The following is a 27,634-nucleotide window of genomic DNA, read 5'->3' as shown; positions in this document are numbered from 1 at the left end:
GCGTCCGTAAGTTTGGACTTGGTGATCTCAGAGGTCTTTTCCAACTGATTTTTCCAATTGATTCTGTGATTCTGTAATGAGAGCTGTGAATCTGCTTTTGCTAGGATGCTCACTTGATTTTCCTTACGTATTTCCCTTCGTATTTCTCTGCACATTCCGTGTGCTCCCTCCCTCCCTCTTCATTACAGCACGTTATCGCTTCTGATGGCAGCCGATTTCCGCAGAAACCCATGTCAGCATAGGTAAAGAAACTAAACTAGGGAAGGAAAAAAAAAAAAAAAACCCAAACTCAGAGCCGGTACGTTTCCAAGGGAAGCGGCGCCTCCGCTAATCCTCCCGGCAGGCCCGACCACTGCCCCGGCTCCGCCCCGCCGCACCCCTGAGGGGCCGCGCCCCAGCCCGAGCGCGAGCGCGGGCAGGAAGAGGCGGGAAAGCGCTCCCGCTCCAGCGGCGGTCACGTGACGGCGGGAAGCGGTTTGAATGGCGGGGGCCGCCGGGAAAAGGCGGGACGGGCTTTCTTTCCGCCCGTCGTCAGGCGGCGGCCGCGGCCCGCGGGGTCGCGCCCGTTCCTCCCGAGCCAAAAGTCGGGAGGGGGCACGGCAGGGTCTTTGCCGCGGCGCTCGCCGCTGGTGTTCCCCGCTCCTCCCAGGATGCTGGCGGCGTGCGGCATGCAGCGGTGCCACCAGGAAGCGCTCAAGAAGAACCGGGTGATGCTGGCCAAGCAATTGGTGTTGAATGTGCTGGTGGAGCACATGGTGGAGAAGGATATCATCACCACGGAGATGGTGGAAATGATACAGGTACGCGGGTTGTCGCCTGCGCCGTGAGCTTTATTTCTGGCTGAGCTCGGTGTCGTTCCTTGCAGTGGCAGCATGGAATAAACTCACCTGTGTGCTACCTGCATATTTCAGTGTGATTGCATTCAGAGGACCTGCAGGAGTTTGGTAGCAGCGTGCAGGAGAACTGTAAGGTGCTTTTGTAGAAAAAAAAAGTGCATTTCCTCTAAGATTCCCTGCATTCTGGTGTGCAGGTGCCGCAGGCTGCGCTTTGCGGGTCGGGTGGTACCTTCCAGTCCTTTGTTGTCATTTTGTGCTTATCTTATTTTTTTTTCCACACATAGAAGCGGGAATAAGCTCTGTTTCCCCAAAAAATACTGTGAAAATAAGTAAATGAATATGTTATATACCACTTTGTTGTGGCACCCTCCATATAAAGAATTTGTGTTTCATATATGTTTTTGTAAATTGTGTGAAGTGCCTTGCAGGGTTCAAGGCTCACTGTCAGATAACAAATGCTATTTGTTTGTAGGCTTGTGTTGCTTACCTTGTGCAGTGGATTCTATGGAGAGAAGTCATGGGAAATAGCTTGGGATTTCTCCCAGAGGGATGGTAATGCACAGAACACTGTGCAGGATGGACATGCAGGTCTTCAAAGAAAGCAGACTGGAAAGGAAGTGGCTGAAGCTGCATGTCAAGTGCATCTCACAGCTCAAGTAAGGAACTGAGGGAGGTCTTCGTCCCCTAGCAAAGTTCATGGTCTCATGATAAGAATAGATGCTGAAAAATAGGATTATGAACTATCTTCTGAGCACGAGTGTAGGAAGTGTAAACCTGAGACTGATAAGGTTTTGATAGCAATGAATAAATAACTTCCTGATTAATTTTGAGTCATTGTCAAAGATAATGTGAATCACTTTGCATACTTTGACTCAGCAACAAAGGTAATATTAGATGCCTCATGGGGCCTGTCAAGGATATCAGTGCTGAATTGTGGGAGCTCCAGGCAGTCTCACCTGAAATAGCTCCAACCCCTAGTGGAAGAGAATAAAGATACAGTGAAACAGTGCAAGCCGGAGGCTGAATCAAGGACTTCTTGTACTGGTTTGGGCTGGAGTAGTTAATTTCTTCATAGCTGCTGGTGTGGGGGCTATATCTTGGATTTGTGCTGGAAACAGTCTTGTTAATGTAGAGGTGTTTTACTTATTGCTGAGCAGTGCTGACCCAGAGCCAAGGCCTTTTCCTCTCACCCCAGCCCACCAGCAATGCTGGAGGTGCACAAGAATGTGGGAGGGGACTTCCAAGACAGCTGACCCAAGGGATATCCCGCTCCATTTGGTGTCATGGTCAGCATGTAAAGCTAGGGGAAGAAGAAGGAAGGGGCAAACTGAGTGTCAGAGCATGGTGCTAATGATGCCAAGGTCTTGGGTTTGATCCCTGTATGGGCCATTCACTTAACAGTAAGACTCGATCCTTGTGGGTCCCTTTCCACTCAGAATATTCTGTGATTCTAAGTCACCATTGTGAGTGATGGAGCCCCACTGTCCTTGGAATGGCTGAACACCTGTCTGCCAACAGGAAGTGGATGAATTCTTTGTTTTGCTTTGGGTGTGTGGCTTTTGCTTTACCTATTAAACCACCTCTGTCTCAGCTTTTCTCACTTCTGTTCTTTGGATTCTCCCCACTATTCCACTTGGGGAGGAAGCAACTGAGCATCTGGTGCATAGCAGCCCACAAGGGTTAAGCAGCAGCATTGCTGAAGTGTGGATGGTGAGTAGGGGTGTTCTTTTGATGGCCTGCAGTTTGTCACTCAAGGGGGAACAGGGGGAAGGGAAGAAAAGGGGGGAAAAAAATCCTTTCAAACTTAAAGTAGTGCCAGAGAAAATACTCTTCTCGGCAAGATGCTGTTGTAGTTAAAAAGTATGAAACTGAGACCGAAGGGAAGAAGCCTAAAGGAATCTTCCCCTACAGATGTAATTGAGTAAAAGGGAATGCAACAATACTTAGTAATGGATTGTCAGTAAGACGAAAGGTGTTATGATGGATAAGTCAGGTAAAGAGTAATAACTTAGTGGAAAAATTATGCCTAATACAATAAACACTCATAACTAAGAGATTAAATGTGTATAAATAGCAGTAGCAGCCTGGGCAAGAGAACAGAGTGACTTGAACTACTGTTGCAGGGTATTGATCTGGAAATTGCAACAAAAATAGAAACATGGCAGAGGTAGAAGGAAAGCATTCACAGCTGGAACTGCAAAGTATGCATTGTACTAGAAGGATAGAAGTGAATGGAGCATTTACTGGATAGTCATAATGGTGCAATGGAGAAAAAGTAAAGTGCATTTAAAAAAATGACTTGTGTGGAAAACACTTTGTCTTATCTTTCATTTTCCTCGAGTAGGTCTGTGAATTTTTAATACTCTTCCTGTCTCTGGCAAATGTGAGCACAGGTCTCGGAAGTGCTGTTAAATAGCCTGTTACTGAAAATGTATTGTGATGCTGATCATCAGGTACCTTAATGGAAACAGGAGGAGCCAAATGCCATTGTCTGATGAAAGAGAATAGATTCTCCTGGATATAATAACTGACTGGTTCTATATATTTATGCTCCTGCTCCTCCAGTAAGTCAGGAAATCAAGATCTGGATAAATAGTTATGTTCTAAATCGTCTTTTCTTAAAAACACAACAGTTACACTGGTCCTGTTGGCTTGATTTGAGCTAAACAAAAGAAGAAAATGGTTCTGGAAGTAGAGCACTTAAATAAACTTCTGTAATCCAAGGGAAGTGTAATAAATCAAGGAGCTCAGGGAGATGAGGCATGACATTTTTTCCAAGTGTGAGATGTCAAACTAGTACTGAAACTTTACCATAAGTAAGAAAAATATGGGAGAGGGAGCATGTTGCAAGAAGAGCCACTGAAGACAAAGGTGGTTGAACTGGATGAGGAGCTCACAAGGAATATGAAGATAAGTAAAGGGGTTATAGATGTACCTTGGAGAGGAATTATTAAGTAGAAGCAGGTTCCTTTGATGTCTGAAATGTGGCAAGATAGTAGGATCTGACAGGATTGAATTTAAATTGGGTCATTCAGAAAGATACTAAACCGTGTGTGGTTTTTTTTCCACTGTATATACTTTCAATAAAGAGTAAAGAAAACAATTTTGTTTCCTTTGTAGTGAAAATGATGTTATAATTCTGTAGATGAAAACGCAGAAGAGGGGGGTTTCAAACACAGGGGAATGTTATGGTGGAAATAAAGTGGGACACGGGAAACAGCTGTTTTTAAGGCAAGCTTCAAAATCTACTTGCATAAATAGCTTCTTGTCAGAGCATCAGATGTTTTTCCAGAGCTCTGGGGTGGACTTCTAAAACTGCAAATATGGTAGCAAGAGCTTTCCTGCTTTTTAAACAGGTTGAATACTCTGTACTGTAATAAAAGACTGAGATTGTATAGATGCAGAGATTTAAATACCCTGTTGATCACTAGACAGAAATGAAGGGATCACTGGTTTTGACAAGTGACACAAATTTGATTAGGATGTTTGTCAATTATATATGCTTTTTCCACAGATTCTGCAGGTATGTTCAGGCTCAATAAGACTAATATGGAATTGGCAGGAATTCGGAGTTTATTTACAGCTAGTTTCTGTTATGCAGATTATCAAACCCATCTGTGAGGGGAAAGAAATAAATTAAGGATGTATTGGAAAATAAAATGAAAGAAATGTGTCCTATAAAAATTTTACTTCTGAATGTTTGCTGAACATTATTTAGTGTAACCTAAATGTGGTGTTGAAGAGGAAGTCATATCAGGAGGTAACAGCCCTTTGAGTATTTAAGGAAGCACTGAGGAAGAAGTCAGCCAAAAGCTGACTGCTGTACATACCAAGTGCAGAATATGAACATTATGGAAATTTCTTGACTTTTCAATAAAACTTAAGCTCACCTCAAGAAGCAGAGCCTGTGTTCGTAACTATCATTTATGGCTTAGAGTCATAGACTGTGAAGAAGATGAATGACCTTTAGCTTGTCTCAAAACAGCTGCAGGTCTGCTAGAAAGGAAAAAAAATTCATTAGATACTTTAGAAATCAAGTCTCAGTTACTTTATTAGTTACGATAAAACTTAACCAGCTCCATGTATTTGTATCTTGCTGTATTTTCGATGGACTAGTGCTGCAGTGTTACCAGGAGAAAGCCACCTTTATACTTCTGGGAATACACAACTAAGACATCATTATAGGAACTTTTAGTCAACAGTACTCTGAAAATTCAGGATCCTTTGGGAATAGGAAAAGGTACTTACACTGTTAAGGGAAAGAGGCCATTTATGAAAGAAAGTGGCTTGTTTACTGGAGCAAATCAAGGCCAATTTATAGAAAGAAGTTTGATAAATAAGGGAAAGGACAGAACACTGAAGTCAAGGAATACTGTTGATAAAAAAATAAAATGCTTTTAGTCAGTCATGAATGAATATAGATCTGAAACTGTAAATTTGTTCATAAACATTGGATCAACAAGATTTTGCAATATCCCCCAAACAATGTGTTGGGGCAAAACCAAACTCCTTTTAACACTGAGCTTGATAATTTTTATGAATGAAGCCAGATGATGTGATATCTTCTGTAGCAGAGGATTTACACATCTACCTCAAAGCTTCTTTTTTTTTTTTCTGATTTTCCTGTGATTGCTGTATTGTTAGGCCTTAATTCTGTAAAACTCGTCAGCTATTCTCAATTGTCCACCAAAAGGAGAGATCTCAAATCTAAGCAATAATTAAAAAAATATGGGATGAATGAAAAAAAACCAAAATTTATTTCTGATACCCAGTATTTTGGTATGCGATTCTTGGTGTGGTTTAGATTTCACAGGGAAGGGTATTATTGTATAAATTACATATTTTGTTGGCAAATATCCGTTGATATTCTCACAATTAGAGCTTCTTGGCAATGTTTTGCAAACACATGAATTTCATTTTTTGATGGTTACTTTTCCACATATACTAGCATATATTGCTTCATTGGTCTAAGTATTAGTCTGTATGTACGAAATACCATTCTGAAATTGACTGAGTATAGTAAGAATTTTACTTCATGTTTTTTGGAGAATTTGACTATCTGCATGAGGCCATAAATTATTGGATAGTAGTGGAAGTATGTTTTTGACTTTGTACACTCAGTGAGGAGAAGTACATACTATTGCAACGGTAACTGGAAGTAAAATTTTAGAGCAAATACGGTGTATTACTGTGTGTGGTCATGTATGAATTGTTGGTTTGTTGTGTTGTCATATACTCTTAGGCAAATAGGAACAGAGGAGTGTGAATGAAATCAACTAGGAAGAGTATAATAAAGGATCTAGCACAGCTAAGCGTAGTGGTGGAATGTTTTTCTGAAATTAAAAAAAAATAGTTGTGCAGGTGATTCATTGAAAGTTAATTATGTTGGGTGTTAACTTGAGTATGGATTTTGGTTTTTTTCCTCTGGGTTCAGGCCAAGTCTGGGAGCTTTGACCGAAATGTGGAATTCCTCAATTTGCTACCCAAGAGGGGTCCTAATGCGTTCTCAGCCTTCTGTGAAGCTCTGCGAGAAACCCAACAGCAGCATCTGGAGGCAATGATCCTGAAGACAATGTCCAACCTGAGCCATGAGATTGCAAGGGTACAACAGTTTTAAAAAAATAAGATGGATGGCTTGCATTTCAAATTGGGTTTGGGCACAAAAGGATCTTTATCAAATGGGAAAAACCCAATTGTTTACAAAGGATAGAATGGGTTTTTGTTGCAAGTTGAAACTTGCAGTAGCCTTAGTAAAAGCAGAGAGGGAGAAACTTGGGAAGAATAGAATTTTCATAAAGAATCACAAGATGGTAGAGTCTGGAAGGTACCTCTGGAGGTCATCTCTTCTAACTTCCCTGCTCAAGTATTACCTTCAGTAGGCTTCCAGGGTCACATCCAGGCAGTTTCTGAATATCTGCAAGGATGGAGACTGCAACTTCTCTGGGCAACCTCTTCCAGTGCTCCGGCACCCTCACAATAAAAAAGCATTTCCTGATGTTCAGAGGGCGCCTCCTGTGTCTCTGTCCCCATGGCCTCTGGGTCTGTCACTGGGCACCACTGAAAAGAGCCTGGCTCTGTCCTCTTTGCACCCTTTCTCCAGGCGCTCATATGATAAGTTCCCCATGAGGGGGGAACTCCTCCCTTCATCTCTTTTGCTGGCATTGCTCCTCCTAATGCAGCCCAGGGTACCATTTGCTTTTGTGCCAGGGATACATTGCTGGCTCCTGTTTGACTTGGCAACACCAACTCCTTTTCTGCCAAGCCACTTCCCAGCTGGGTGGCCCCCAGGATGTATTGGTACTTTGGAGTGATCCTCCCCAGGCACAGGACTTTGCATTTCTTTTTGTTGAACTGTACAAGGTTCCTGTAATGTTCTTGCATCCAGCGTGTTCTTAACGGGTGTGTAATCAATAATCCAAAACCTGAAAAGAGTGTATTTTTTCTCTGAATTTTTTTGGTTTAATATTCAGTGGTTGTCTGAGTAGACTCTTAATGAAACAAATACTTTTATTTTTCTTTTGTTATTTTTTTTCACCTTTTCACTATATGTAGTTGTTAGTGTTGTACTAAAGGAAGAATGTTGCAAAGGTTCTTAGTGCATTGGCAAGGATGGAAACTCTCAGTAAACATATTTTATGCAAAGGAAGGGAGAACAAATACTTTTGAACAGATGTTCCTGTATTAAAATGTAAAATTTATTAGCCTACGCTTTTAATTTTTTGTTTTCGATTTTGCTGTATTATACAAACTATGAAATCTTGACAGCAAACAAAAATATAGGAATCACCAGACAAATCAAGTTTTTGGTAAAACCAAGGAGGCTAGGATGACCCCAGTGTAAAGATTCTAAACTGAGGGTTTGGGTAGAAGAAGAGATGAGCAAAGAAGGGGTTTTGCATTGTGAGAAAGTGCTGCTGCTGTCTTGTCATGATGTTTATTTTGGATGTGAACCATAATCTTATATTTCAACCATTTTTATGTGTATATAAATGCATGTATCTTTTCCTTCATGATACCTTCAGCTTTGTACTACAGAGAAAAAACATAGCTATTCTCTGCTACTCCTTTTCATGGATTTATTGATGTCTTGTAGCTTGAGCACTGTCACGAGTCAGATCTTCCATACCCTGCCAGTGAGTCCTGTAATTCAAAGAGACCCCGTTGGCTTGGTGAGTTGCACATGATTTCCTACCTGGTTGGCTCCTTTCAATTTCTTGATGCCCTGTTACTTCAATTCTAGAAATAAGCTTGCCACCACTTTGCTCATCCCAGGCATACAAACCTGACAGTAAACTGACTATATTATGATCAAAGAGGGTAATTTATAGCATATGGGAAGAGACAACCAAAACAGTTTCTTGTCAGCTTCGTTTATTCTTATGGGACACTTTGTTGCTTAAAACAGTACATGTCAGTAAAATCCTACATTTTGCAAAGATTTTCTGTAAGATTTGCAATAGAATTTCATTGAGCTACAACTCTGATAAGATACTCACTTTAGGCGGCATTCCTTAACTTAGACTTCCTTCTTAAAAGATTAGTTTAAAGCCTTATATGTGTTATGTGGGTCCAACTTGGTTTTCTGTAGCTTCTGTTAGGTGCAGCAAATCAGCTTTTCATTAGCATGCATTTGTGACTTAGACCAGGGGACTGGTCTAATAACGAGTTGTTGGAATGAATCTCCTTGGTACTTTCTATGTTGCCTCTGGTAATGCCTGGAGTACTTTTTCCACAGGTTTATCTGTATGCTGGTTACTAGGAGCTCTCTCTGGTGTTAAAGAACAAGTGTCTAATTTTTGTAAACTTTTTATTTATTTGCAAGGGTTTTAGGTTGGGTTGTTTTTATTTTTTTAGAGCATATGTTCCTCCAACCAGGAGAGCCATGCCTCAAAAGGCTGAAAGAGGATTTTAGAAGAGATCGTGAATGTCATTAGCTCAGTTCCTTCGGTACAGAGGAGTGAGTGTTTGTCTGCAAATGGCAAATAGTTGATTATCGTTCCCCTCATCTGCTGTTACCCAGAGGAAAGTGTTCAGAAGCAGATAAAAAAAGAAGAGGGCTTTGCACTTCGTGAAAGTTAGAATTGTCTCGTTTGATCACTTATGCATGTGTTCAGCATGGGAGGCCTTTTATGAAAGGAAAGAATTATTCTGTTTGAAATTTTTTAGCAGCATTTTGTCAGCCAAACTCTGGAAGTAAGAACATACTGTGCAAAACAGCAGAAAGCACAAGGATCTAATATTAGTTGAGAATTCTGTTTTCATACTCTAGACTAGGCCTTAGATAAGGATAACCCACATACAAGCAAAAATAAAAGCTGCCAGTTAAAATAAAATAAATAAGTATACCTTTACAGTAGTTTTTTTTCTCTTCTGTGTTTCATTTTGTGTCAGTAGTCCCTGATCAAACAAAATTTTTAGAGGTATGAAATATGCATAAGATAATATAGTTCAGAATTTGCAAGTTACTACCTTAATGCAGAGTCTGGAATTTTTTATTATTATTGATGTATTCGGTTTTGCACAGAACCAATGGAACATTCTTTGGATAACGGAGATGGTCCCTCAATTCCTCCAGTGAAGTATTGCACTCCTGAATTTTATCACAATCATCAGCACTTGGTAAGTTGTTGGCAGAGAAAGTGTTAAGATGTGAGAGATGTGAGATGTTTGGATCTATCAGCTAAACGTGTGCCACTTAAAATTGAGTTGAAAGGCTTAATTGGAATGCAGATCAGGGTTGTGCTATTTGTGTAACTGAAAGGTGTTACCAGTCGTGCTCTATTTGATGTGGTTCTCATTTACAAGTGTCAAGAAATCCTGAGAAGTTCTGTAACTGTACAAATCTCTGCCTGTGTTTCTTTGATCATGAATAGCTTTGTGAAATGACTTCTGTTTTATTGCTCTCTGTGAGCTGTCAGTATTATTGCCTCAAATTTATTTGACTGTGTCCTCATCTTCTGTAAGATGACAAACCCTGTAAATGACTGTAAGATAGTAGAACTGTGTTTTCAACTCATAAGTTGGGCTAATTGCCATCTCTACCCAAGAGTCCTTAGGCTTAAGAACCTGGTCAGGATTCTAGGCTGGGTAGAGCAATGTGAATTTCTAATCTTCTGCTGCAGTGCTTGAAGTAATGTGTGTAATCTGATTACTTTTTGCTTATTCTGTCTGTAAGGCGTAGATTGTGGTGGGGTAGGCTTAAGGAAAAGTTAAGTTTGTGTTGTGGGGTAAACACTTCATTAGGGTTACACAATGTCAGAGGCTCTGTGTATAGCAAAACAGAGTTTTTGTTTGTGTGTTGGTTTTTGTTTGGGTAGGGTTTGCATTTTTGGGGGTTTTTTTGTTGTTGTTGTGGGTTTTTTTGAAACTGTCTGTTGGGGTGACCTGATTAATTAGCAGTGCCAGTGTGAGCTTGACTAGGCTCCTTTTGCATCTGTGCATGGATACACCTTATTTGATATTGTCCTTTGGTATTAAATTTTACTTCCAATTTACAGGAGTGTTAGTAAGTGAATTACTATTGATTTGTTGTTGTTAGAGTGGTAGGGACAGAGAGGGAACTTAATTTGAAGACACCCCTCTTAAATTAGTTCTTTTCCTGTTAACCTTTTTTGCCAGTTGCACAATTTTAAAGATCAATGACTGACAGTCGCCTGCTGTTACAATTACACTCACTGCTATTTTACATCTGTCTGCTCCCAACAGCAACTAAGAAATGTTAGCTAAATTTTACGTGGTGTTGTCCTTTGATGGAGGTGACCCAGATATATGGGGCCCTGCTGGGGTGAGGGTGGGAAAGGGAAAAAATTTAGCGATACCTAATTCACAGTTTGAAATGGATAAGCTGTGTTTCTTTTAAAATGAAGAATAAGGCAAGCCAGTCTAACCTATTAGTAATAGTACTGTAGGATTGTCAGTTGTGGGGGCTGGCAAGCACAGGAGTATCAAGTTGGTGTGGAATGACTGCTGTCCTGTTCTAACACGCCATTATTTCCTTGTGTAGTCTAAATTTACCCATATTTAATCTACTTTTCAGGCATACAAGCTGACATCAGAGCCCCGAGGCTTAGCACTTATCCTCAGCAATGTCCGTTTCAGCAGCGAGAAGGACCTGGAATATCGCGCAGGGGGAGATGTGGACTGTGCCTCCCTGGAGATGCTTTTCAAGCAGCTCGGCTATCGAGTCACTGTTCTTCGTGATCAAACTGCACAGGTAAGGGGGTGATCCCAGTATTTCACAACTGGTGTGGATGAGAGTTTGTTTCATAATTGTCTTAAGAGGTTCCCTTTGGTATGTAGCTAAGCTTTGAAGATGTGAATTATCGCTTAGGAATGGGATGATGTCTCCTCTCCTACTGATCAACGTGAGAAAGCTTGGAAGGCTGAGCTCTTCCAATGGAAAGTAGTATCACAAAGGACTAGAAGAGGTACTACTCTAGTTGGACTCTAGTGCAAGGGTCAAGAATTTTGAGACCACTCTTGGCATGTGTGTTGAAAACACAAATGAATAAAGTCTCCAGTTAACACTGGAAAAGTCTATCTAGAGTAATATTCTCCTAAAAGTTAAACTTTGCAAATATTTGATGTAGTCTTTGCAATTATGATGTTTTCATGTCCTATGAAAACATCCTGTGATGAAGTCAGTTGCCAGTACGTAATTATCAGTCTTCCACTATTTGTGCAGTTCAGTTCTACTCTTCCAGTCTTTGCTAAAAACAGTGGTTGTGCTTCACTTAGGAAAATTGGTTGTGTTCCATGACTAACTTAATCAAGCCACTCTCCATAGGAATGCAGTTGCTGCCTTCTCCAGCACCATTTGATCTTAGTCTTTTTAAATCCCTATGAATCTAAGTGATACAGGACCTGTTAAAGAGTCTTTTATTCAAGAACAGAGCTTTTGCAACATTGATATAAAACTTTTGCATCTGCCATGTTGTCAGAGTTCCTAAAGTTTTCCAGTTTAAATTTTTAATTGACCACTAGTGTCTGAATGCCTCAAGTCCCAGAGTATGTATCTGTTAAGTTGCTCAAATATCCCAGCCAGACTCCAGTGTCAGTGTAAAACCTCTTCAAAATATCACTTGGTTTCCCCTGCTGGCTTAAGTGATTCCTGCTTCACAGTGTTATACTTCAGACTGAATGCTGCATAAAAGAACAAGAATACTTTGCCTTTTTTTTTCCAGAACACATCTTTTCTATGTACATTTGATGTATGTAGGGGTTTTCTTTATAACAGGAGGGCCATTTGTGTTTTTCCTAGAATATTGATTCACTTTCCCTGTGGAAGTCTAGAAAGCATTGAACTTTTTTTTTTTTTTTTTCCCCCCCCGGTTTAGGAGATGCAGAATGCATTGGAGAGATTCTCCAAGCTGCGAGATCATCAAGATGTGGATTCTTGCATTATAGCTCTGCTTTCCCATGGTGTGGAGGGTGGAGTTTATGGCAGTGATGGCAAACTACTAGAGGTATATTGCTGAGTCCTGACCTGTTGTTTCAGGTTATCTCTAGGAAAGTAACAGTGTTCAAAAAAAAAAAAAAAGTGATGGAAGGCTGAGGATTCACGTTTTTTAAAATTAAAAAAAATAAGGGCTGGAGGGAAGAAAAGGGCAAGGCGCTGTCTGTGAGAGGTCTGGAAGATGAAAAATGGCAAGTAGGGGAAGTTATCTCTCTGTATAGATACTAGGTGTAGAGTGCATGCACCCAAGCAAGTAGGAACCTGGGGAGAGGATGGAGAAAGGGATGTGTTTGTCACACACTGAGTTTGCAGATAAAGGAGAAAATACCAAGACTGGTGGGATAATAACCAAAATACAGGGAAGCAAGGTGAGACTGGGTTTGGCTTACAGAAGGCTACAATAAAGAAATTTCTCTTCTTTCTTCTCTCAGTTGCAGGAGGCTTTCCGGCTCTTTGATAATGCAAACTGCCCAAATCTCCAGAATAAGCCCAAAATGTTCTTTATTCAGGCCTGCCGGGGAGGTGAGTGCCCGAACTCTAAAAGCCATGTACTTGGCATGCCATTAAGGCTCATTTTGCACACATGCACACCCTCACATTCAACTTGCTGTCAACTCTCCTCTTTGCTTCTCTCAGGTGTAAGTGGGACCCATATTCACCTCCCTCTGCCCTGCTGCTGCCACTGCATCTGTTGCTCTGTAAGTGTCTTTAGCTCTGCATGAGGTGTGTGCATTGACTTGCAGACCCCAGAGCACCTTAGTGACATCAAGCTCCGTCATATCCCACTCATACCTGGGGGCTTCCTCGTGCTGTGCCTGCAGTAGGGGGAGTGGGGCACATGGTGCACAAATTGCAGCACAGCATGGAGCAGTGCACTAGCACTGGAGTCTTGCTGAGGTCCTGTCTTTCTCTTGGTCCTCGATGTGTTGTGTCTCTTGTGGTTGTCTCTTGAGCTCTCTGAGTTGGTTCCAATTATTTTTCGGGTTTTGTCTTTTTCCTTTACCTTAGCCTGTTTTCAACCTCAAAATGACCTTTCCTTGCACCCTTTTCCACATGCTGTTGTTGAATTCTTACATGCTGTTGTACAGAACTCTTTTCATGATTCTTACAGCCTTGTTCTTTTTCTGTGCTTTATGTACTTTTTTTTTTTCAACTCTGCTATTCCTTTTCCTTCCTTTTGTAACTAAACAAACACATTTGTAACTAACTACCTTTCAGATGTGCTAATGACCACATTTTTCCCTCAAGTGTTTGGACTCTGTGAAATTGCTGATATTCCAAAGTGAAGCTGTCTTATAGTTTCATTTTTCCCTTGTGATGGAGAAGTTTTTCTAGTGTGTATGCTTTCCCCCCTGCTTTTCCCTTGTTCCTCGCAGTTGTCTCCCTTCTTTCTCAGTTTTAGCAAGCTTTATAGTTTGTCCTCTAGAGGCTCTTGTTTAATCCCAGTTCAGGGAAAAGCCCAAAGTCTACATGAAGTATTTCGGCGATCAGAAATACTTGGTCCTTCTAAGCATTTGGGAACACTGTAACATGCATGCTTACAATATGAATTGAATCTGATTGCTTTCCTTATGTGAATGAACATTTAGACACTCTTGAACAAACATGAGCGTGCAAACTCAGTGCAGAAATAAGTGTAATAAGCCAGAATTGTCAGCTGACCTCATTAGGTAATTAGGTTTATTTGACTGTAGTGTTACCATAATGAGTGTGTTAAGACTAAAGAATCAAGCTTGGCCTTTGTATTCCCCAAAAAGTTGCAGTTAAGGAAGAGTGGTAAAGCTTGCTATGCATGATGCTTTAGAACTAGGATATTGCAATAGACAAAGGATTGAGGTACTTTAAAAACTGAAAGGAAAATCTCAGTTAAAAAAAAAAATCAAACAAGGCAAAACTCTGCGTTGTCTAACCTCTTTTAACCTTGATTAATAGTTGGAGGGGAGAGCCAGTTACAGAGTAATTGAACTGTCAACAAAAATGTGTATTCTTTAAACAGTATTCAAAAGACTGTATTGTCACCATTGAAATAGTAGTCAATCTATCTGTGCCATGCAAATTAGCTGGAACTAGTTGAAACAAGATGAGAAATGCATAAATTATTCTTCTTTCCTAACCTTACATAGTAGGCATGCTCTATCTTCTATTAATGACACATTTTAAAAATGTAGATAAAGAAATGTTGGTACAGTCTTAATTTCCAGAGAACTTTTGGCAGGAGTCTACTAAGGAAGTGAAGTAGTCCACCTACAGTCATGGATCAAAAACCTGTGGCAACAGAAAACAATGAGAAAAGTTTCAGCGTGGCATGAAATGATACTTTAAACACAGATATTAAGCAGCTTCAATGTAGTAGATCCAAAAGAGTGAAAAACTGGGCTAAGTAATGACAAATGGCTAGTTAGCAGTTGTTTAAATCAATTGGCAAAACAGCTATCGGGGAGCTTCAATACAATTGAAACAGACTAGCTCAATCGCTGGCAGTGTTTCTATAAATTAGGAGTATGTTAGTAGTTAAGTATGCAAAGGGTTAGTGCTTTACACATTTTAGTTAAGTGGATTGGAGTGGTGTTTGAAGACAAATGTATGAGGAAGATGTGTAATTCTGAAGCTTTAATCAAAATAGTTTTGACTTTATACATAATGGGGTGATGACAGTGTGAATAATAGAGCTTGACAGTAAAATTACCTGAGTCTTTTCTGAAATAAAGTGCACAGTGAACAGTACACTAAATTTTTTAAAACATAGAGAACTGGAAGGATTAAAGGATAAAAGACGTGAAAAAAGTGTGGTTAAAAATGAAAAAAATTTGCATTGCTACCTTAAAGAGATGAGAAAGGAACTTAATGGAAGCTATCAGGAAATTTTGAGCTATGGAGACTTTAATTCTAGGCTGTTTCAGACAATCACACCCCTCCAAGTGCTGTTGTCTTTTTGGAGGAAAAGAGCAATGTTGCTGACTTATGAACTGACCACTTTCTGAGCATAATTATGAGATGCCATCTGTGCCACTGCCTGTTAAAGGGTTAGAAATCCAAATGTATTATTAGGGCATGAGCTAGCAACAAAAATTGAGAAACATCTTAAGAGGAAGGTCTCTGAAGTGGACACTTAAGCATCCTAACACTAGACTCTGATTGTGCTGTTAGGAAGTAAGGAGAAAAATAGATTCTCATCTTAGAGCAAAAGAAAACAAAAAGGCAAAATTATATGAAAAAAATCTATAAAATGTAATTTGAATTTTCTTGCAACACAGCTGGACTATCAAAGTTACCACCACTAAGCAATTAGTCGAGATTATAATGGAAACTCTGCATCATGTAGAAAACCAATTGAGAATATTAACACTTGCGTAATACATACTAATGAATCCTGGAGAGGGCATTAAATGCTCTTCAGGTTTTAAACTAATCTCCATGGACTAAAGTTCTCTCTCATGTTTGGGGTCAGATTATTTTGCATTTTTCTGCTGTACAATTTATGCTTTTAATTGAAACAAGCAGTATTGTAATCAGGTTTTAGAACTAGATGAGATAGTTGGTCCATGTTTTCTAGTTGTCTTGGACATAGACCTTAGCAACCAAAATTACAGCCCTTGTTTGAGTTCTGTGGTAAATAGATAGTTATCATTGCAAAGTGCTCTAGACATTTCTGGATATTTCTAAGGTAGTTATGAGTGGAAAATAAAAACTTCATGGCTAGGCATCAAATCCTTCCATGAATGGTGGAGAACTACCAGAAACTTCCCTGCTTTCGTGGTTATCCCACGGTCTGCACAGGAAGGGGTGGGAGCAGAAATCAGCATGCAAACCAAGTCAAGTTAGGTTAAGCAGGTGGAGCAGTTGTTGGTATCTGCGTTAGTTTGTGCAGAAGAACTTTCAGATGAGTTTAAAACAGCTGAAAAAGTGTAAAGTTAGTGCAAAAACTTTCTGCTTGATGGTAGTTGTGGCGTCACTGACCAGAGCCCAAAACTAAGTGTAGGAACCCAGAGTGCTAGAATATTTCTCTGCCTGTTTTTAAGGGTTCTTACCCCCCTGAACAACACTGTTTTAACCTCCAACCTTGGAAAAAATTACCAACAGTCAGACAAGAACTAGAAAATACAGTGGTGTGAATTAGGTGATAGACTACTATGTAAGATTGTCACAGGGTGAAAAATTTAGCAGTTTTAGGTTTCTCTTTGTAGTAAATAGATAAGAGTAAAAAATATCAACATGGAGGATTGTTGTTGTTCTCTGGACCTTCTTCTCCTTCTTCTACTGCTCCATATTCTGCAGTAAAAGTGGTTTGGGATGATTGGATAGAGAATTCCGCAATTCCTAGTTGTGTTTCTGAATAATTGGTAGGAAAGTGAAAATAATGTACGTTTTTAGTAACTGTTGGTTAAAATCTCTTTAAAAGGCCATGTAAATCTTGGTAATTGGTCTCACTCCTACTTTTCCTCCTTCTATTCTGTACCTGGGTCATGCTAGTGGCTCTGTTCCTCTGATAAGACTCTGGAAGCATTGAAACTAAAAGAGACGTCTCAGTTTATCTCTCAAACTCCTTGCAAGGACTTTCAGCAAATTCTCTCCCATCAGGAGAGACTTGATTTATGGCACAGTAAAGTGTCAACTAAGGAAGTACAGGAAAGCTAAATCCAGTAATTCAGGATAATTTCTTCTCCTCTTCTCCCTCTCCTTGTTTATTGCCACCCCAGATGAGTTGGACCGAGGAGTGGACCAAAGAGATGGCAAAGGATGGTCAGATTCCCCTGGCTGTGAGGAGAGTGATGCGAACAAGGAAGAAAGTCTGAAGCTGCGTCTGCCAACATGCTCGGATATGATCTGTGGATACGCTTGTCTGAAAGGTACTGGGCCCTAATTGTTTGGGCATAAGGAGGTTTTATGTGTCTGTGTCCCCCAAAAGTGTTCATGGTAGTCTCTCTCTCCAGGCACTGCGGCCATGCGAAACACTAAGCGCGGGTCCTGGTACATCGAGGCTCTCACCTCGGTGTTTGCCGAGGACTCCCGACACACTCACGTGGCTGACATGCTGGTGAAGGTAAAGCACAAGTGCATTTACTCTCCCACTTCTACTTGGTTTTTGAAGGGCCTTCCATTGCTTCAAAGTACTAGGATTAATCTAGTCCTATTAAAGCACTTGTTCTTGCCTTGTTTGTAGCAAAATTATAATTTTCCCCATTCTTATTTATTTATATACAGTTGCATAGCAGTTTAACCCAAGTAAAGATGCTGTTTCTTTGACTCCTTCTGTTTCATTTGTGCAGTCACATGGTGAACTTGCAAGAAGAGTTAATATTGCTCGCTAAGAATCACTTTTCTTCTATAGAAATAGCTTTTTTTTCAGGTGAATTCATTCCCTGAACATTCACACCACACAGCTGCAAAAGCACCAGTAGTCATATAAGGTAAAGATTGAGAAAATGGAGGAAGGAGTGAAAAACGTGGTGTGACCACGGCAGCTTGAGCTGCTGTGGAACTGCAGCCTAGTTCTTGATCCTTCTTATAGTTAGGGGACTACTTAATGCATTAAATAGAATAATCTGTGAGTACAGAAAGAAATTACATTTTTCTTCCTTCTGTCCTTCTAATCCTTCCAGTTATTTTAATTGTTTTTTTTAATCTCACATCTAGGTGAATAGGCAAATCAAGCAACGAGAAGGTTATGCCCCAGGCACAGAATTTCACCGCTGCAAGGAAATGTCAGAATATTGTAGCACGCTCTGTCGGGACCTTTACCTGTTTCCTGGCTATCTACCAGGAAAATAACCTTGCCAGCTCTGTTTGAAGAGAGATACTGCCAAAGCTGAACTTTGACTGTGGATATCTGTTTTCACTCTCATGAGCTGTGACATCAGATGTGCAAGCAAGGAATGCCAGTCTAATTCTTTATGTCTTTTTCTAAAATAAACTGGCAACTCTCCTTGTAATCTGACTCAGTTCAGGGTTTAAAATTCTAATATCCCAATTAACTCTGTATGTATAGAAATTGATGGAAAGAGGATCAGCATCGGAACTGGAAAGACATGGGAACATCCTTTGGAAGGAGACATAAGGACATTTGTAAACAAAGTGAATGTGAAAATGGAAATGGACTACTTGTACAATTTCTAAGTTAAGCCTTTCTGAAAGGAAAATCATTCAAAAGATGCTACTTATCTTATGCTTGTACTTTTAAAATTTTAAATACTTTCTGCATGGCTCTTCATACAGGACAGTCGACTCCTGTGCACATTAGAAAAGGGCTCCCTTGTGAAGGAGAATCCCCTCTTCTCTAAAATGGAATGTTATTGTTCTCAGTACTCAACACCTTCCATTTTGATCACTTAAAAGTCTATTTTTCTACATTGCTTCTATAGCCAAGTTACCAAGAGAACTACAAGACATCCCAGATTATCAGCAAAACATATAGAGACCCAGACAAATATGCCTGCATAAACTGCCCCAGAAATAGTTTTGAATCTAGAAACTCTAGATTAACTCCCCTTAGTCCCAAGAGCGAGCAACTGCATGGAATATTCCTTTTGAGGAATTCGTTTGCTGTAGTACTTATATGTCACAATAGACATTCAGTCTATTCAGTCCACCAACTTCTCAGGAGTTTATAAATTGCACTGTACAACTGAAGCCCTGAAACTCTATGGCCTTGTACAAAAGAATCTTCTGTCTTTTTAATTAACAAAAATATTCAAGGCAGCTCTTTACAGTCTAAGCATGGTGCTTGGATTATTTATCACTGCAGTGTTTTTCCCTTTTAAATGAGAGGGAAGAGTTTTACATTATTAACTTGTTCTGTGAGTTTTCTTTCCTTAGCCATGATAATTTAAAAGCATAATCAATCACTTCTTTTGGAAATTTCCTGCACAGTCTCTTCGTGCTGTAATTTGTGTCTTGCTGTGTCCCAACTGCAGTTACTCCCACTTGATGTGACATGGGAGATGGGCATTGTTCTCTTTTTGTGGTAGAGCCTAAATCCTGAGATACTGGATTACATATGGACTACAGGCTGCTCACTTCAGTCTCCATCTTCTCCATTTTGTAGCATTAAGTTAGCATAGTTCCTGGCTTTTTTTTAATGTAAGTAGGCTCTTAAAATACATTTTTCAGGACAGAATTATGTATAGGAAGCACAAAGGGATATGGAGGGAGGCTGGAAAACTAGGCATGTGCTCTTTATATTATTCTGCCTAGAAAATGAAGGCTGTGTTTCTTCCAGCTGACAAAGGTGCAGCATTAACATGTATCTTGCATTTATCCTACACACAATGTGATGAGCAGAACAAGAATCATACTTGCCAATTGGTGCCTTACTCTGAAGTCTAATATACCAGTCTGGGGGCTCCTGTACCTCCCTGGAGTATAAACACTGTCTTCCTGAGTGCTCCCTCTATGAAATGGTGCAATAGTTTACAGATAGGTTTATTGATGAAGCAGTCCATTGTGATGGATTAAATTTCTGTAGGATTGCATCAAGTTGCATGATCACTGCCACTTTTGTATATCTTTTTGTATACTTGTATTTGACTGCCTTGAGGTGTCAAAATAAAGAATTTTTGTTTGATTAATAGGTGAAGTGTCTTCCATTTGGAGAGTTAGACCTTTGCAGAAATGGAGGTTCTATATAAAGAGAATTTTGTGTAATTTCTTGAGGTAGCACATCCCAGAGGGGCTTTTGAACTCTCAGGCAGAAGCCTGCTACTTATAGCTGCAACCACTATGAGCTGCTTGTAAATTTTGATAACACCTGGGCCAAACAAAGACTGATAAATTAATAAAGAGATAAGAGACAGAACCATCAAGTGGGAGGCTGATGTTGTGCTTCAGCACATGAAATATTTACATTAGGAAAATTTTGGGCTTGGTGTTTTTGATAGAAAAGTGGATGTCAAAATGAAGGGTTTCTGGAAAAAAGGAGTCTTGGAAGGAAGAAGAAAGTGAAAATACCAGCTGTCAGAAAGATTCTGGAAGTGGAGGAAGGTCCAGGGGCTCAGAGAGCTGCATGGGAAAAAATGCCAGGGAATGCTTGGAGGCTTGATGCATAATGCCCAAGACTTGTAACTGGGAGCAGCTGTACACCATAGAACCAACAGAACTTTCTGTTCCACCTTCACAAATGAGCCATGATTTTACTGCTGGGCAGGGAAGCTGAGATCAAAGCAATGCACCTGGGAGAAAGTGAGTTAGTGTGAAATAAGAAGGTAAAAGCTGTGTTCTTGTTAGTTGTCAAAATAATCCCCAGTATCCAGATCCACTAGAGGTTGCCCTTTACCCTGTTTCATCCGTGACACCTTGAAGAGTTGTTTCCTGTCTTCTGAGATCTCTTTTTAGTGAAAGAGTATATTGGTTTATTAAAAATGCCAAATTCTGATACAGGAAATTTAGTACTGATATTAGCACTGGAATTACCAACATCTACCTGTGCAGAAAATGATTCTAGTAGTCCAGAAGATGAAGTCAACAAGATGTTTGTATTTTCCTAGGTAAGTTTTGAGCTACTAGCATAGTTTAAAGAATTACTTTTAATAGCTGGGATAGCAGGGCAATGTTAACTAGTTCACATTTTGTCATTTTGTCTTGAAACCAGAAGAATAAGATCAAAGGTTTTGTTTGAGATGGGGAGTGAAAACAGTGAACCCAATGTAGACGAGATATTTTAAAAATCTCGAGTTGCATGAGAATCGTTAACAAAACGATTCAGTAAATTAATACAATTTTAATTCTAAAGTGATTTTTTTCCCCTATTTATAATTATTAAAATTAATACATAGTCAAAGGGTTTGATTCTGTAAAAATAGTCATTGGTCCCCTTAAAAATTAGGATGTACAGAATGGTACTGAAAGAGAGTATATGCCTCCAAAACATCAAAAAGTTTGGCTAAACATCTATAAAACATCTTTAAAAATTTATGCCAAGCTGAGACTCTTAACATGCACTGTACCTGTGTTGTATAATTTGCTCTCACCCTTCCCTTCAGGGTATGAGAATTCTTCACTACATCACAACACTAAATTATTAAGTTAGGAGAAGGAAATGCAGGAAGATACTGTTATGTAATAGATTATGTCATCAGTGTATGCATACAGAGAACAGTTTCTTTAAAAGGAAGGGAATGAAATGGAAATCTCCAGAGAAGTTACAATCAACTGTTGTCACAGGATCAGCAGCCTTGGTGGGTCTGTTTCACTAGGAATGAGTGCTATGTCCTGCTCAGTGCAATTTGGCCTGCTGTTGCTGATTTTGCCGCTTCTCATAGAATTCTTTTCTGTTAAAGTTTGATATTCTTTTGTTTCTATTCATCTGCATTTGTTACTTGTTTATGGGAACTGCTATGTATAACTTGGTCTTTAGACTGTATTTTTGCATAAACTGTTTTGCCTGCATGCAGAAATTCTTTAGATGACATCTGTGTAATTTACTAGATCTTTCAAAGAGCTCGGAGTCGCACTCAGATTTCTCTGACTTAGAAAAGTAGCTGGAATTGCTGTGGTTTAGGCTGATTTTTTTTTTTTAAATTTTATTTTCCTTTGGCACTCCTAAAAGTTTTTATTTGCAGCTGCAAAATAAGGAGCAACAGTAACACCTGCCATAGAAACCGTGCTTTGACAAAGGTAAGGTTGATGCTGTATTGATAAAATATTTGGATTTGTTAGGTACAGGTGGTAAAGAAAAACACAAACTGCTAGCTGTTGGTATTCAGTCACTTGAAAAGTGACTTAAAGGATGAGAGGAAAAGGTCACACTGAGCATAGGCTTAAATTTTCTAAATGGATTCACTCAGAAATAACCAGTTAAGGAATTTTATAAACTGCCACTGCCTCTTGCAAGCCTGGCTTGGTTATTCCTCCTGCCCAGCCCAGAAACCCTGGGCTCCGTGCCTTAGCAGCTGCACCCAGGACGTGTGCAGGTCCCATCCTAGAGGCTGGAGCTGACACTCCTCCACTCCTGTTGCTAAGACCACAAACCTGGGCTGCCAGCACCCATGGTGTGACCAGTTCCTACTGCCAAGCCCCCTCACACAGGTCTGAACTGTAGCACTCCAGGCTCCCATTGAGTTGGACCAGAGTGCCGTGGCTGCTCCAGCTACTGTTGCTGAGACCCCACTTGCTTCAGCTCCTGTCCCCAGAAACCCGATCTGACTGCAGTTGCTGACCCAAATTCACTCATGCCAGTCTTACCAGCTGCTGGCACTTCAAACTTACAGCACTTGTGTATGTGGGGTAATGAGATTTCATGGAAAGATAGTTAAGAAAGCATTTAATATGAATATAGGATAGACACTGACCAGCCTTGGTTTTCGTGAAAGCTGTCCTTTTCCATCTATTCCCCTCTTTATTCCTGCCCAACCATCTTCCTTAACAAGTTTTGCATAGTCCCACAGACCTAGTTCAAATTCTTACGTTCCTTGTTTCCCCCTTTGTAATAATTACAAACTCCAGGCTGGCCCTCTCCAAAGCTGTGCATGTACCTTCTTAGTGGCCTGTCAAATAGTGACTGTAGACATTTGGTCTTTTGCATGATCTCTGCTCCCCATTGTCTTTAAGTTCTGGGTAGTTTTATTTTTGGCTTCCTATCTTCTGCATTGAAAAGCTCCTTGACTGGATAGCCTTAATAAAGGTGACACGTTCACCTTTCACATGCTCTCACGTAAGTAATTTTTATTTAGCGGGAGAAACAGCTCAGGAAGTCATGATATTGCTCTAAGTAACTGCTTTCCTAGATACAGAATTTTTCTTTATCCCTCAATGAAAATCCTTACAGATAGCAGATGATTAAAAAAAAAAAAAAAAAGCAGTTGTCTGTGAAAGGGACTGTGGCCTATATTATCTGCTCCATTCCCCACAAACTTCTGTTCTTGCTGCTGCCTCAGGGTACAGCAGACAGTAGCTGTGACTCAGCTGAGAATGTAGCTGTTACCACAGCTGCTCAGTGCTCTGTTTCTCAAAGCAGCAACCCACAGCAGCACCCTGATTTTGTCCTTTCTACACTTAGTTGCTCCTTGCTTTTCTTGTGGCAAAGGCCCAGGACACCCAGGACAGGAGGCAGCACCTCCCTACTTTGCACCCCTACAGATGTTCCAGGATCCTCCAACAACCCACAAACCCTTCCTGACTATGCTGTCGAGCAGCTTTAATTCGTTTTAGCTATAAGAAATTTGGTTAAGGCACAAACTGAAACCCAGGAGGCTCCATCTGAACATCAGGAAACACTTTTTCACCATGAGGGTGCCTGAGAACTGGAGGCAGTTGCCCAGAGAGGTTGCAGAGTCTCCATGGTTGGAGATACTCAAAAGCCATCTGAATATGGTCCTGAGCAACTGGCTCTAGAAGGCCCTGGTTGAGCAGGGAAAATGGGCCCGATGACTTCCAGAGCTCCCTTCCAACATCAGCCATTCTGTGATTCTGGATGGACAAGATACTGAGAGTTATGCCAGTGAATGAAGGTTCACGAAGGTACGAAGACTGCAAGGAAGGCTGTTTATTTGTGGTGAGGTAACCAGCAATAATGGGTATGCTTGAAGAAAAACCATGTGAAATGTGAGGACAGCATAACAGTAACTCATATGAGGAATAGTCTTCCAAGGCCTACTAGAGAACTTCCCCTCTCAGATGCTGACACTTCACAAAATTGTCCCTGAAACAGGTTGTGGGAATAATCCTCCTCAAGTTGCAGGATGGTTCTCTTGTCTCTAATTTTGGTAATTTGTCATTTCCACCCTTTTCTTCCTTAGTCTCTCTCTGCCACCAGTACCCATTGCTTTCTGTGGTTCCCCACCCTTTCCAAATGGAGTGAAGAATGACACTGCCTGAGAGAGGAGGAGGAAACGTTCCTCCTGTTAATTTACTGAGCTGTCCCATTGCCAGGACAGCAGAGAGAGATTAAAGCAGGGAAGCAGACAGAACAGGAGGGGGCAGGGAGTCTCTGGTTACACTCTCCCTCTCTGTTTTTCCCTCACCAGCAACCTTCTCTCTCAGGGTGCTCAGGGATTTTAGCTGAAGCCTTGCGCCTGTTTCACTCCATGATTTTGCTGGGGAGGGCAGACAGGAAGACACTGCCCTGAACAACCCCTACTCCACAGGACATTGTCTCTGGGGATATGACTGGGGATGCCTCTCCAACGAAAGCATTCCGATACCAAGAAACTCTGGTGAGTACGATACCTGCAGCAGCTCAGAATGTTTCCTGCGTGGGAGCTGGCTTCCCTCTCTGCTTAAGGGGCTGAATGTTTTCTTTGCCAACAAATATCCTTCCCTGTTTGTGTTAGACAAAGTCTGTGAGGGATCTGCCCGAGCACATGCTCCAATAGTGGCTTCCTCCAAGAGAGAATGTGACCATATTCTCCTTGAATTCCTAATCCCCATGGGTGAAAAATCTACATCACCAGGCAGGTTAGAAAAAATGTGGGACTGAGTCAGAGCTGAGTCTGCAGAGCTGCATAGAAATGCAACTGCTGGTTGTGAATGGGTTTCTCCTTTCCAGACAGCCACAGATAAGGCACTGAAACCATTCCCTGCCCCTTGTTACAGCTCCCAGATGTGGTTAGGATTCTGCCACAGTGGTGTTCACAGGTGCTGTGAGAACATGCAGCATATTTCTCTATGGCATCCTTTGGGAACATCCCAGTGGGGTCTTGCACTGCTTTGTTTTATAGGTATTTGGATGCAGACTGCTGAGCCTCTTTCTGCTTTAACTATTTTAAAGGGTTATTGCCAACTAGGAGAGCTAAGATTCATTGCATCTCATGAATCCTCACACTTTACTGGACAAGTGGAGGTAGCAGTTTGTCCTGTGCCTAAAAAGCCTCTTGCTTTGGTTTCACTTTTGAAGTGAGAATTAGCATCATACAGTCCAGACTCCCTAAGGAACAGCATGAATGAAATCCCAGCCTTTAAAAATGAATAGTGGCCTGTTCGTACATGAGCATGCAAAGTTTTGGTAGCAGTGTTTAGAGAGAAATAAGACTGTTGGGGCTGAGGAAAAAATGAAATCTCATCTTCTTTGAGCTACTGCAAAGAAAGATGGAGACTTTTTTACATGTTGCTCTCTGGCATCTCTTGAGCACATCTGAGTAGGGTCTTGCACTGCATTGTTTTATAGGTATTTGGGTACAGGCTCTTGCCACACTTTCTGGTTTCTGTTTCTAGAGCACCCAGTTTAGTAAGGAGGAGGTGTGGTTGTCTTTGGGAGCAGTAAGCTGAGGTGAAGAACTGGAGAGTGGTTTTCAGTCCAAAGTTTTCTGCTGCTGGACTCTGCTCATGTGTATGACAGAGTACCTTACAGATGAATGAAGACTGGATGATCTTTAGAATGACCATGTAGCTCTTTCTGACTGAAATCTTGGTTTCAAATCCAGACTTACATAATGAATGTAAATTTCTTAGTGTTCCATGTAGGCACATCACAAGCACATGTCCTTAAGATGACAGTGTTTTATTAAGAACACTATCACGTATCAAGTATTAACATTGCTGAAGAAGCCAATCACTGCAGTGGAAGGGCTGGATCAGGATGTATTTCATCTCTCTTGGCCTGACTTTCTGCCATCAAATATAAAAAAGAAGCATCCTCAGTGTCAGCAGTGAGTAGCATCAACAGTAAAACATCGAGACTGAGCCTTATGTGGGATGTAAAGGGATTGCCATGACCTGTTTGTACTATAAACAAACAAGTAATGATTGCATGAGGTACTGAACTGTAAGGAAATACTACAAACCCAAACAAAAGCAGCGGTAGGGAAGAGAGCATGAGACAGCACAAGATGCAGAAATAGCAAGTGTGCTACTTGGATAAAATGGCTGTATTTCTTCTGCAGCTACGACAAACTCATGTTCAGTTTTCACTTTTAGGTTCTTAGTGTAGAACTAGGCTAGTCAGAGTAAATAGACTAATGAGAGTTTTGTTGAATGCTTGTGGGAAGACACAACTAGTATCATATTTCTTGAGTTCAAAGAGTGTCATTTATATAACTTGAGCTAAGGGAAATCTTTGACAAAATATTTGTCCATTACTAAATAGCTATCTGTGAGAGAAAGAAATACACTGTATTGCATTATATTAATTTATTCATAAATTTATCTCAAATACTTGCTCTTGAGAGCTCTTCTAGGCTTCTGGACAGGACAGGATTGTGTAATAAGTGGTATCTGTTTGATTCTTCAAGTACCTGTATAGGTAAACCCCAAAGGACTAGTTCTTTGTTGAATTCAAGTCACCCTCATCCCTGATAAGATTTATGATAAGGGGGCAGCCATGCTATGACCTGTTTCATTAGAGATGGCTCTTAAGTTAGGAATTCTTACAAAATGACCATGTATACTCGAGTCCTTGGGGATCATAGGCAGAGTAGCAGCTAGTTACTGGAGCAGCTAGTTGCTGGATCTAATCCAGGCATTAGTGCTAAGAAGGCACTGAATCACTCATCTCAACTGAAGATAAATTATTTCTCCAAAGAAGCAAAATGAAGAACATTTATGACGATTATGTAGAAAATGAAAAAGGGACTGTAGTTCTGGATGTTGTTGCCTGAAGTGTTTTTGCCAGACACTTTCAGGACTTGAGTATCTTAGCAATTTACACCTTAAAATGCTATCTTTAGGAGCAGGCTCCTCTCAAGTATCACCATTACATCTGTTCACTCCATGTACTCAGTCATGTTAGCTCTTTCTTGTTTAGTGAGTGAACAGAAGCAGAGAGCGCTTCTGAACTAATGCTGCATACATCAGTTTTCAGACATAAAACAACCACTGCTCTCCGGGAATGCTGGTCAGTCAAAAAAGAGAGACAGCAGGTCATTGCCTGGCTCCAAAGACTGTAGGAATGACTGCTATTTTCCTCTGATTTAGAAAATCTATTGCAGTGTCACAATCCACAGGCCAAGTCACTTATGAAACCCTTACACCTTGGGATGAGGAGAGATGGTAGATAAGGTAGCTGCTGGTCAGCCTTCAAGGTCACAGGTCATCTACATGAGAGTGCTGAGGAGTCAGCTGACCATTTCTTGTCCTTAAATCCCTTCTATGATTGAAGTATCTCTGTTTATATACTATGGCCACTTTATTAATTTTTTTTCTGCTCCTGGCTCTTCTTTTTTTTTTGCCATTTCCAATAATGTCTTTTAGCTATTTCTTTCCCAGGTGTTCCTTGCCTCTTTGTCACTTACTCTCTTACCATTCCCTTGTTATCCTCACATACCTTCTCCTCACTCTTGTGTTCTGCTGCGTCTCCTCAATTTGTTTCTCTGCTGCTCTTGCTCTCAGTATAGATGAGGCCAAGTGTTAGGTTTCACAGCTGTGTTTTTCTCTGCGCCTTCCTCACATCACTGCCATTGGATTCTGTTCTAAAAAT

General features: G+C 40.6%; 1 protein-coding gene across 2 annotated transcripts; it reads left to right on the top strand.

Annotated features, from left to right (window-relative positions):
* The first annotated feature begins 478 nt into the window (after positions 1 to 478).
* CASP2 (caspase 2) lies at positions 479 to 19,858 on the top strand. 2 transcript variants are annotated; one of them, XR_751468.3, is made up of 10 exons: positions 479 to 800; positions 6,271 to 6,438; positions 7,930 to 8,005; positions 9,361 to 9,455; positions 10,873 to 11,049; positions 12,173 to 12,301; positions 12,723 to 12,813; positions 12,928 to 12,989; positions 16,989 to 17,138; positions 17,223 to 17,314. XR_751468.3 is itself a non-coding variant. In XM_010396150.4 (10 exons), the coding sequence occupies exons 1-10, from the start codon at positions 651 to 653 to the stop codon at positions 18,058 to 18,060; spliced, it is 1,281 nt and encodes a 426-aa protein (XP_010394452.1). In that variant the 5' UTR covers positions 485 to 650; the 3' UTR covers positions 18,061 to 19,858. The 2 variants fall into 2 exon arrangements, 1 of the variants encoding a protein (XP_010394452.1); XM_010396150.4 differs by lacking the exon at positions 12,928 to 12,989 and adding an exon at positions 17,926 to 19,858 and having other exon boundaries at positions 485 to 800; positions 17,223 to 17,332.
* The last annotated feature ends 7,776 nt before the right edge of the window (positions 19,859 to 27,634 follow it).

Source organism: Corvus cornix, chromosome 1, assembly GCF_000738735.6.
Source record: "Corvus cornix cornix isolate S_Up_H32 chromosome 1, ASM73873v5, whole genome shotgun sequence".
Lineage (NCBI taxonomy): Eukaryota > Metazoa > Chordata > Aves > Passeriformes > Corvidae > Corvus > Corvus cornix.
This window is presented reverse-complemented; position numbering and strand designations above follow the sequence as displayed.

Excerpts from the sequence above, each read along its gene's own strand:
- CASP2 (XM_010396150.4), top strand. The coding sequence starts at position 651 with ATGCTGGCGGCGTGCGGCATGCAGCGGTGCCACCAGGAAGCGCTCAAG. Across the intron at positions 6,439-7,929 it reads TGAGCCATGAGATTGCAAGG|CTTGAGCACTGTCACGAGTC; the intron begins GTACAACAGTTT and ends GATGTCTTGTAG. Across the intron at positions 17,139-17,222 it reads TGGATACGCTTGTCTGAAAG|GCACTGCGGCCATGCGAAAC; the intron begins GTACTGGGCCCT and ends CTCTCTCTCCAG.